This window comes from Taudactylus pleione, unplaced genomic scaffold (assembly GCF_031769625.1).
Source record: "Taudactylus pleione unplaced genomic scaffold, aTauple2 ptg000393l, whole genome shotgun sequence".
NCBI lineage: Eukaryota > Metazoa > Chordata > Amphibia > Anura > Myobatrachidae > Taudactylus > Taudactylus pleione.
In genome coordinates, this window is record NW_028284794.1 from 13,474,368 (window position 1) to 13,486,180 (window position 11,813).

At 49.5% G+C, this 11,813-nt stretch overlaps 1 protein-coding gene across 1 annotated transcript in view; it reads right to left on the bottom strand.

Annotated features, from left to right (window-relative positions):
• Positions 1 to 6,704, bottom strand: part of PELP1 (proline, glutamate and leucine rich protein 1) — a 45,556-nt gene extending 38,852 nt beyond the window's left edge. Inside the window, exons 1-9 of the mRNA XM_088446172.1 lie at positions 6,498 to 6,704; positions 4,754 to 4,821; positions 4,447 to 4,552; positions 2,425 to 2,574; positions 2,271 to 2,342; positions 2,099 to 2,158; positions 1,844 to 1,994; positions 903 to 1,032; positions 656 to 743 (exon numbers count right to left, since the gene is read on the bottom strand). Of these exons, the coding sequence (XP_088302298.1) occupies positions 656 to 743; positions 903 to 1,032; positions 1,844 to 1,994; positions 2,099 to 2,158; positions 2,271 to 2,342; positions 2,425 to 2,574; positions 4,447 to 4,552; positions 4,754 to 4,821; positions 6,498 to 6,653 (981 nt within the window). The 5' untranslated portion in view covers positions 6,654 to 6,704. The remainder of the gene's footprint in view (positions 1 to 655; positions 744 to 902; positions 1,033 to 1,843; positions 1,995 to 2,098; positions 2,159 to 2,270; positions 2,343 to 2,424; positions 2,575 to 4,446; positions 4,553 to 4,753; positions 4,822 to 6,497) is intronic.
• Positions 6,705 to 11,813: the final 5,109 nt, after the last annotated feature.

Consider the following 11,813-nt stretch of genomic DNA (forward strand, 5'->3'; position numbering starts at 1 on the left):
TTTGGGTCTGGCTAATTCGCATCCCTATATTACAGGTCTGCCATAGTATAAAATACACGTTAAGGCCATGACAGAGCAACATCCCATTCATGGTTACAGGACTATCTTTGGGCTGCACCCACTCTATGGAATGCCTTACCACGCACAATAAGACTTACCTCTAGTCTTCAATCCTTCAAGCGTTCCCTGAAAACTCACCTCCTCAGACAAGCTTATCAGATTCCAGAACCGACCACATAACCTTCATAGCTTCCATATCTAATTACATCCCCTCTCACAGTCCACACACAACATCACATATTGTCTTTCCTTCACATACTCCTGACATTTGGCCGACATTCCTGTGTGACTGGATCATGCAGCCCCCCAAAATGCAATATATAGCGCCTATCCTTGTGTATCAATGCCTATTTCCCTATAGATTGTAAGCTTGCAAGCAGGGCCCTCTGACCTCTATGTCTGTCTGTTATTACCCTGTTTTGTTCTATAAATGTTTCCAATTGTAAAGCGCAACGGAATATGCTGCACTATGTAAGAAACTGTTAATAAATAATAAACATCCTACCATGAAAGCCCCTCCCATAACTCTGAAACACATAAACCCCTCGAATAATAAAACCACACTCATGTTATAAGTCCATATTCTGTGACTCACCAAGTTTTTTGTGTTCAAGTTGGCCACTCGACAGACCAGATTGAGGATGTCGGACAGTGGAACCCGCACGGGTGCTGGGAACTGTTCCCTATAAACACATGATCAGTACATGTACAAAATACGTAGAGGGGAAGGGAGGCTCATGGGATAGGTAATTACAGGTTGGTAACAAGACCTATTTTGGAGGGTCCTGGGGTTGTTATAAACACTCTTGTAACATATGCGAAACGCGTTTCCACAATAGTACCTTACTAGCAGGCGCACACATTGTCCCAGGGCGGTGAACCTTCTCACTAGCTGCAGGAAACTAGAAGCCCCATCATCCTCCAGGACTGGCAGCTCCAGCTCCGTCCCAGGACCCTCGTAGTGAGTGGGATCTGTGCACGACACAAGGCCACAGACAGAGAGTCAGTCTCGATCAAAGTTGGGAGTGGGAAAATTAACAACGACAAACTGCAATAATTAAAACACATACAAATGACATAATGGTGGCACATCATGTTACTACTGATACAGACAATGTTATATTTTGCTTGGATAGTGCCTGTAATGCAGAGGAGCAAAACATAAAAAGGGTCTGCAGGCTCGTACTGGTCCCCGTATAACAAATGAACTGGACCTAATTTGAGTATACTCATGGATTGGCCGCAAAGTTACCCGACTGCGATTTAAACTATTCAATCCAGTGTTGCTAACCAGTGGGTACTGGTTGTGGCAGAATGCATGAGATATAAGTAGAGAAGTGACTGTCTCAGGTCAGTTGTTCTGAAGTACAGCCTGGCAAAGGGCAACCTGTCCACTACCCAAAATGAGAATCTTGGGTGGACTGTGGAATATAGGCGATTTATTGGGGTGATTAGATAGAGTGTGGCTTGGCAATACCTATTCCCCTCAATGTCTATAACCCACTAAAACAAGAATTCTGTGGATGGTGCAGTGGCGTGATGAGTTGGGGACCACTGGAAAGGGGGCATAAAGGTCAGCGGAGAAACGCGTCAGTGAACATACTGTCCAGCGACTACGTGCATAGCTGAGTGATGTTTTAATAATACACTTGAAGCGGTGCCATTTATCTTGTAACATATGCTCCCCACCAGCCACCTCCGATAACGGCCATAGCACAGATGGAAGTTGCGCATTCCGGTTTTTCTTTACAACGTTTCCCCTATCCCGTGTATCTGTGCTCACCGGTCTCTGCGGTCTGGTACAGCTGCTGGAAGACTGCGTGTAGAGAACAGATGATGCTCTGTATCTGCCGCTCCCAGTTCTCTGTGTGTTTGACCCCCTGTGAGAAGCCAGATCCCAGCGATGGGAGGAGAGAGAAGCACTGGCAGGCCAACTGGTGACGGAGACAATCGTGTTACATCCTCAAAGAAAAAGTTGCCTCTAATAGAGTTTTGGATATGGCACCTATACTAAATGCTCACTGACTATTGTGCTTACCTCTTGGATTTGTACATTTTCTTCATCCAGGAGACTCAGGAAAAACGCAGTGAGCTTCCCCTGCAAGAGACACCGGTCAGTGGGAAAATACAGGCAGGGAGAGTTTGGAAAGACATAGCAATGGGGCTGGTGCAGAACTAAGATGGCAGAGAGTAATTTAGTGATACAATACCCGCAGGGAGCCACAAGCTCGAGGATAAGAGATCAGACAGGCCCGGATTCCTTCCAGCGCAGGAATCAGACACTACAGAACAGAAGGACGCAAGTGAGACGGTTATAAGGCTGCATTAGTGGTGCACGACGATCCACACCTCCTGCTGTCTTACCTGGCGTCTGAGACCCAGGAGGGAAGTGAGCAGCCCTGGAATGTGATTGGTGGAGACTTCCCGGGATAATTCAGGCAGTGCAGAAGAATGGGCGAGAAGAGAGCGTACCACAAACACTGCCAGGCTGATCACCCTGGGTGGGTCCTGGGACTGTAGGGAGCAGAGAAGGCAATTAATATAAAGAGATTCACAGAACCCTCTACTAACATATAGGGGGGCCATGAGCAGTGGGGAGCATACAGTGAACTTGTTTTAAAATGTACTACTGACAGCTTAACGCCCAATATTCTACCTGATGAAGATACTAGGCCCATGGGGACACAATAAACCCAGGCAGAGATCATACACTTGTTGGCATTTGACTGGAGTTTCAGCACCTCTTTGCTGTCATTCTTCATCCACTTCTCATACTAGTGTACCTTCAGAGAATCAGACTACAACTATAACCTCAAGAGCACAGATTATTTCAGGACAGGAGTGCGTTGACCTCTTTTGGGGACATGTCTGCACGATGTGGGGAAGAGAGTGGAGACACAGAAAGAGATACTGGAACGAGCAGGGTCACGCGACAGGACAGAATCCTAGAGACCTTTATATAAAAGACAGTTCATACATCCACATTTTCCAAGCGGTTTGGAATCACCTCCGCTTAGTGAAATGTCGGGATTACGCATGAACAAGCACAACGGGAACATTAGTAGCAACGGAGCGTAACAGACATGTGTCCGGCTCTACTTACTCAATGTAAGCAGTTGTCTGTCAGGTAGATGCAAGTCACAGCACCCTATGGCATGGACAGACCTGTCCTCAGTGTCACTGATGTATTATATACTGATATAAGTATCTATCATGGCATGGACAGTCATGTCCTCCCTATTCCCTTGCACTATACATATATGTGCACAACGTTTTTATGGGGTTGGGGGACATCGCTGTGTTGTACCGGAATAGAACATTGCATCTGACAGCATCACCGTGCACAATTGAGTCCACCGACAAAGATAGCGTTCCTGCTAGGCTGTTTCAGCGGGGCGCCGCGCCCTGACCTATTTCTAAAGGGCAGAAAGCACCCTGGCCTGTGGCGCCTCGCTAAAAATAGCCTGCAGGTTCTGTCCCCTCCCGCGGGCCGCAGTGTCCCGCGGGTGGGGAAAACGGTGGAGTAGCACTTGGGGGCTGTCCGGCATGTCTGTAAGTGCCGGTCACGCCACCAAGAGTGACGGAAAGGGGACGTGTAATAAAGACACGCCCACTTTTCATTGGCCACACCCCCTTTTGGGGCAAGTGCGCAGAAGTGCCCTTTCTCTAGGTCCGGCGCCCTGCAAGGGTAAACGGACAGCAAGAGATGGCAGACTGACATTAGGCACTTGGGGGAGACGCATCACCCGGCCCTATGGGGGAGGAGTGATATCAGCGCACGTTATGTGAGCTGATACCACTTCTCCCCCATGTATTACAGTGGGGTTCAGTGGTAAATGACAGGGATGCTATGTGCCCCTTTCATTATCGGCGCTGCTTTCTGCAAGATAGTGTGCCGATATGCTGGGCAATCTATGAACTGTCTGTGGCACTGCGGCTGTCGTTCCCTAATATCACAGCAGGGACTGTGGTGGCTGCTAGCCATGAGCTGCACGCTAGATCTTACGATGCTTGCAAGATCTCGCGCATGCCCAATGGAGCCGGCCGGGAAGGAGACATGGCGCATAAGCGGTTTGCTCTGGTGGGGATCGCCGGAGGGGGGAGTTTTCACTCCCCTACTCCGCAGATGAGATGTTAATACATCTCATCGGTACGGCTTCCAGCTTCGCCTCGGTAACGATGCATGCTGCTAAAATACATCTCATCGGTACTGCTTCCTGCTTCGCCTCGGTAACAATGCGTGCCGCTATAATAAATCTCTCCTCCTTGGTCTGCTGTCACATATTCACAGAAGAGTTTCAGTTCCCTTCAAAGATAATGGGTCATCCTGACAGGCGACTCACATACAGTCATAGAGGAACAACCAGCCAGTTCCCCTCCCCTCACCTGTATAACCTGCAGGACGCTGCGGATCCAGGACACGCAGTGCTGCTGAAACACGTCTGTGGGGGACTCTTCTACAACCAGAGACAGGAGAGATAATCCCTCAACCCTAAAAGAGAACACAAAGATCAGCGTGACAAGAACAAGCGGCCACCAGAAGCCAGCGGCAACCAATCAGACCGATATTTTACCAGTACCCTTTAGCAACTGGAAATTGCATGGCCATAAGCATCAATTCCCCTTTGTAGCAGTTTTCTTCAACGTTATAAGAAATCATTAATAGAAATAAAATAAATCGGGGGCAACATACCGCGAGGCAGGAGATAGCAGACGCGAGTTACAGCTCCTGAGGATGTAAGAAAGTGATGCTGATGATCCCTATAATAACAAATAAGAGAACCATGATACACTGGCCATTACCAGCACAGTAACAGGTACAAATATTATTAAGCACATACAATTGGACACGTAAATCTGTCTGTCTGTATGTGTGATGAAGTGTATGAACCTAACGACGGACTTCTCTGCTACAGGTCACCGGTTGAGACGCGTGAAAGGATCCTCTACATTCAATATTATAGTCGCACGGTCATCTGTGCTTTACCGGGCATAACAGATGTATACACCCCCATTATATCAATATTAAACAATGTAAAGATTATCACGTGTGACAGAAGCTTTAGGAGACCCAGGGAAATGATCTTGCACCCAGCTATACACAGAGAAGCAGTGGAAGGAATAGTGACAGAACTTGCTAGGAGATTAATGTGGTCACAGGTGTAGGGTAATTACACAGATGTCAGAGACGTATCACTGACGAGCATATCCTGCCATACTGATCTTCTGGAATTGAAAGAGACCTTTGTTTCCCCATCTCTGTATGCAGTCGGTGTGCCTATAACTGTTCTCTCTATTACACCATTTTATACTCTCTCTTATGCATATTTAGGGCTCTATTTACTAAGCCTTGGATGGAGATAAAGTGGAAAAAGATAGCAGACAAGTACCAGACAACCAGCTCCTAACTGCCATGTCACAGGCTGTGTTTGAAAAATGACAGTTGGGAGCTGGTTGGTTGGTACTTTATCTCCATTGACTTTATATCCATCCTAGGGTAAGTACATTGACCCCATAGGTTTTAATGAAGAACCATTTGAAGAACAGGTTTCAAGGCATTAAGAGTGTTTAGGAAGAATCTTGTATACAATTTGGTCCGTATGTTGGGGCGTTATTTAGTGCATTATCTGTCACACTATTTCTATTGTTTGTGTATAATATAGCGCAGTGGCTCATCTTAGTCTGACAGCGCGCTGCTTCATTTTGTGGCGCCATGGGAAGAGTCCTGTCATTTGTATAATATCCTGCAAAGCGTTCCCCATCCATCCCGCAGGGGCAGTAATGAAGGACAATATATTTTGAGCTATAAAACCATCACTAAGCTGTGACCAGGACAGAGTAGAACATACAGACACGGACTGGGAAACGCAATCATGCATGTACATATAATTGAAGTGAATACTCTGCATATGCAATGTACATACAAATCATGTAAATGACAGTCGTGACACCTGTGCTACATGTGAGATGGTCACGACACGCGTGTACAGTAGACAAACACGAGGGGCGGCCACGACGCATGTACAGTAGACAAACGCGAGGGGCGGCCACGACACGCGTGTACAGTAGACAAACGCAAGGGGCGGCCACGACACGCGTGTACAGTAGACAAACGCAAGGGGCGGCCACGACACGCGTGTACAGTAGACAAACGCGAGGGGCGGCCACGACACGCGTGTACAGTAGACAAACGCGAGGGGCGGCCACGACACGCGTGTACAGTAGACAAACGCAAGGGGCGGCCACGACACGCGTGTACAGTAGACAAACGCGAGGGGCGGCCACAACACGCGTGTACAGTATACAGGCGAGGGGCGGCCAGGACACGTGTACAGTATACATGTGAGGGGGTCCATGACGTGTGCTGCATACATATGACATGAGTGACATCCATTATACATGTACAGGGCACCTCCCCCCACTCCCCGGGATCTCACCTCCCCCCGCAGCGCCCCGTGCTCCCGCAGCCCCCGGAGCGTCTCCCGCAGCTCTCCTTCCGTCAGATCCTGCTCCAGCAGCCCGGCCACCGCTGCCTCCATCATCCGCACACCAACACACAGCGCCGCCATCTTCCTCCCGCCAGGGCACGTCATCACACAGCGCGGCCGTGACGTCACCAGCGCGCCGCTGTATCCATAGCAACAGGGGAACCCTCTGTACCCTCCTCTATAGGGTCTCTAGCGACCCGCCATCAATGACAAATCACAGTATACAGTGATATACATCACGTGCCTCAGACCCGGTCCCTAGTAACAGGGTCACAGTGATCCTTACTAACCAATAAGCAATAACCATAGCAACCAGTGACCCTTACATAGCAACAAGCAGCAACCATGGCAACCAGTGATCCTTACATAGCAACAAGCAGTAACCATGGCAACCAGTGATCCTTACATAGCAACAATAAGTAACCGTGGCAACCAGTGATCCTTAGCAACAAGCAGTAACCATGACAACCAGTGACCCTTACATAGGAACAAGCAGTAACCATGGGAACCATTGATGCTTACATAGCAACAAGCAGTAACCATGGGAACCAGTGATCCTTACTTTGCAATAAGCAGCAGGGGCAGAACTATGGGAGACAATGGGGGCACCTGCCGCCGGGCTCCAGCACTGAAGTGGCACCTCCTCCATTGGCCACAGTATATTCACCCCACTTAAGGCTATTCTATATGTGTTTTTGTGCATATGTGATAGATAGATAGATAGATAGATAGATAGATAGATAGATAGATAGATAGATAGATAGATATGCACCATATATAATTTCCCTTTTGTTTTAGGGGGCAGCAAATTATAGCTTGCCTCCGGGCGTCTGGGATGAACTTACGCCACTGATAAGCAGTAACCATGGCAACCAGTGATCCTTACAGAGCAACAAGTAACCGTGGCAACCAGTGATCCTTACATAGCAATAAGCAGTAACCGTGGCAACCAGTGATCCTTACATAGCAACATGTAGAAACCATTGCAACCAGTGTTTCTTGCATAGCAACATGCAGGAACCACGACAACCAGTGAGCCTTACATAGCAACAGACAGTAACCATGTCAACCAGTAATCCTTACGTAGCAACCGACAGTAGCCATAGCAACCAATGATCTTTACATAGCAACAGGCAGTAACCATAGCATCCAATGATCCAAGCATGGGAATTCTTTCTTTTCTGTTTTTGTTTATAAAAATGTTGCCCAGTGTTCTCATATACTTGTCACCACGACAGGTCAGGGGCTGCATGGCAATACTGCGGGGCGCATTGCGATAAGGAGATGGACGGGTCTGGAGGCATTGTGGAGTGGGGGGCAGGACTATGATGGCGCAATTCAACGCAAATCGAGTCGTCGGCTGCGAGTGCATGGCTGAGTGGCCCCAAACTCGGTTTTTGGGAGCCTCCTGGTCATTCCTGGAGGATAGGCAAGTATGCTTCTCATGGCTGCTTTCAGTCAAGGCAATATAAGGCCTAGTTGGGTGTGGTTCATAAGTCAGCCTTTGCCTGGATATTACCCTCTGTGTCTGAGAGGTGAGTACAATTGGCTGCAATTTAATGTTGTGTTGGACATATACATACCTCTCAACATTTGTCCTAGAGGATTCGGGACCTCCACGCGCCGAAAGCGTGTGTCCAAAAAGGGGCGTGACCTGATAGCATAGTGAGTGTGACCTGATGACACGCCCCCGTTTGCATCACTAAGGGGGAGATGCTGGGCTGCCCCTGGGCTTCCCCCGTACTGTGAATAGATGCTGTGCGTATGCGCACAGCATCTATTCTCGCTCTGTAGACCCGCTGCTCTGCTTCCCCCAACTTCTCCCGCACCGCGGGACACTGTGGCCCGCGGGTGGGACAATGGGGCAGTTCCAGAAAAACGGGACTGTCCCGCGAAATACGGGACAGTTGGGAGGTATGCATATACATCATACTTGCCGACAATCAGCTCCAGCCTTCCGGGAGGGCGCTGATTGTCGGCTAACAGCGGGGGGGGCGGAGCCGGGGGCGGGCCAGCCAGTTGGTGGTACATTGGGGGTGGAGCCGCATGATCGTGTCATCGTGGCTCTGCCCCTCTTCACAATGCCGTTATTTTCGGCATTGTGAAGCAGGGGGCGATGACGCGATTCAGCGCGAATCACGTCACCGGCTCCCCGCTGCGGGGGTTTCTAGTCTTTTCAGGGGGGAGGACGGGAGGGTCGGAGGCTTCCGGGAGGCTTGCCTGCCTTTCCAGGGGGCCGGGAGCGGCACCCGAAAATCGGGAGGCTCCCGGCCAAATCGGGAGGGTAGGCCAGCCTGATATATATCCATCACATACCTCCCAACTTTTAAGTCTCATCATGCAGGACATTTTGCGCACAGTAGGTGCGCGTGTCTGAAAAAGGGACGGGCTTCACTTAAAAGGAGCGGAGCTTCGCTGCACCACGTTTACGTCACTGTTGGGGCGTGCCCAGCACTCTCCGAGATGCTGGGCAGCCCCCAGGCTCTCCCTACACTAATGAATAGATGGCGTGCACATGCGCACATCATCTATTCTACCCATACTTGTCTACTTTTAAAAAAGCCTTTCAGGGAGATTGTGACAGCAACACCTATAAGTGCGCGTTAAAGTGGGCGTGTACTGCTACATCTGAGAGGCGTGTCATAATATTGTCTTACATCCAAATGTAACCAAACCTCAAAGCAGTTAGCATACTTGCCTACTTTTTATTTCTCTTCCCGGGAGAAGCCCGAGGATGAGAAGCAGGTAGGTTGCGATGGGGGCGGTGCCTGAAGGATTGCGTCATTAAGCCCAGCCACCTTCTCGGTAAATTGCCGCGATTGGGGCGGGGCTAAATTACGCAAATTCCAGGAGGGTCGGCATGTATGATTGGAGTGTTCCTCCCCGGGAGAAGCCCGGGGAGGAGGAGCAGGTGAGAGATGTTGGGGGTGGGGCTGGACATGTTGTGACATTAAGCCCCGCCCCCTCACAGCAATTTGCTGCGAGCAACGCATATTTAAATAAGGGGTCAAAGTTAGGTCACGCTCTCTACTCACAGACCCTCCGGTCTGCAAGAAAATTTTCCTTATTTTGCCCACTTCACTAGGAAGTGGGCAGAATGCGGTAGAAGTGCCTACCCTACCGGGGGTTGGCCGAAAAATCGGGTGCCTCCTGCGACTTCCGGGAGGGTTGACATGTATGAGTTACAAAATCTACTTCTTGATGAAAACACAGTGATACTTTTCAGGAAAAAAGCATGTAGAAGTTATACTAATTAACCCATATGATTCATACTTGCTTACGCTTCAGATTCGGCCGGGAGACTCACGAAAATCACGTGGCACTCCCGGGAAAAGCAGTCAAGCCTCCCGACCAGCCGCCAACCCCTCCGGACCCCCGCGATCCTCACACAAACCCCCGCAGCGGGGGTGGGGGGGTCCAATGACGCAATTCGCGCTGAATCGTGTTATGACCTCGTCCCCTGCTTCCCAATGCCAGTAATCTCGGCAATGTGTAGTGGAGGTGAGGCCAAAATGAAGCAATCCCGCGATAACCCACCGCCCAAAACGATGAACAATAACTACAAATGCACGCTCTCGTTTGTAGTTGGTAGTTATTGTTCATCGCCCGAACCTCCCGTCCAACCTGACGGTATTGTCAGGTTGGACATGTTCGGGGATGAGGGAGGGAGCCCACACTGAACAAAATCGTTCTTGATTTCGTTCAGTGTTTCTGCTCAGTGTCGTTAACGACCCTGAGCACACCCCTGCCGGGGACACACGGGACGATTTTGTTCATGGAGCGAATCGTCCCGTGTGTATGCACCTTCAGTTATTGAAGCAGGTAAAATGGACAAGCATAAGAATCTAAGTGACCTTGACAAGGGCCAAATTAGTGGTTAGAACATACCAAGGGCCTGATCCAGAGATGTACGCAAACCTGATAATTTGTGCACATCTCTGATGGTGGGTACTGCAAACAGGGGCAGACAAACTTGCTTACAGCTGGAAAGCTGCACATTTCTCGTGCGAGTGAACGGGTGAACTGCTGACAAGGTAACCATGGCAACCCATAACCAGTGCCATTTGCTTTATAATGAGCCTTAACCATGGCAACCAGTAATTTATGCCTAGCAATGGGCCATAACCATGGCAGCCAGTGCCATTTGTCTTGCAATGGGCCAAAACAATGGAAACCAGTAATTCATGCCTCGCAATGGCCCGGAACCATGGTAACCAATGCCATTTGCCTTACAATAGGCCATAACCATGGTAACCAGTAAGCCTTCTCTAGCAACGGTCTGTAACCATGTTTACCAGTCTGGCCCGTATTCAATTAGCAGCAAAAAGTCGGAATCCGTGAAATAGCTTCAGGGGGTCTATCTATTTGGGGAAATCTATACTGATCCCCAATGTTAGTGCATCTTTTGGGGGGTGTCTGATTTCCCCATTTTTTACAGCACTTTTCGCCTGTGAGTTTCGCCGGGACGCGTTTTTGCATTCTTTGGATTGAGTATGGCGAATAGCGGGGGAGCGCATGATAAGTTTCCGCATCAAAAACACGCAATGTAGGCGAAAAGACTGGCAGGCACAAAATTATCGCGGATGCGAAACTAATTGAATACGGGCCTAAGTCTTAACTAGCAACAGGCCGTATCCATGGCAACCAGTAAGTCTTAACTAGCAACACACCATAACCATGGCAACCAGGAACTCATGGCAACGGACCGTAATAATGGCAACTAGTGCCATTTGCCTGGCAATAGGCCCAAACCATGGCAACCAGCAACTCATACCTAGCAATGGGCCATAACCATGGCAACCAGTGCATACATGCCTACCCTCCCGGTTTTTGCGGGAGGCTCACGATTTTTCGGGTAACCCCCCGCACCCCCGGAAGGGTAGGCATTTCTCCAGCATTCTGCCCACTTCCTAGTGAAGTGGGCAGAATGAGGAGAATTCTGGCGGCGATCGCGGGTCTCCGTGTAGGGGGCGGGGCTTAAGACGTGATTCTACATAAATCACGTTGTTTGGCCCCGCCCCCTATGCAAATTTTAACCAATCGCTGCAATTTTACCGCGAGGGGGCGGGGCTTAATGACGCGATTTGTCAGGCCCCGCCCCGCCACCCCCCCTGCTGCTTCTCTTACCCGGGCTTCTCCCGAGAAGAGCAACTGAAAGGTAGGCAACTATGAACCAGTGTAATTAGTTTACATTGGGCCAGGCAACCATATTTGTCTAGTAAGGGGCTGTAACCATGCCAACCAGTAACCCATGCTTAGCAATGG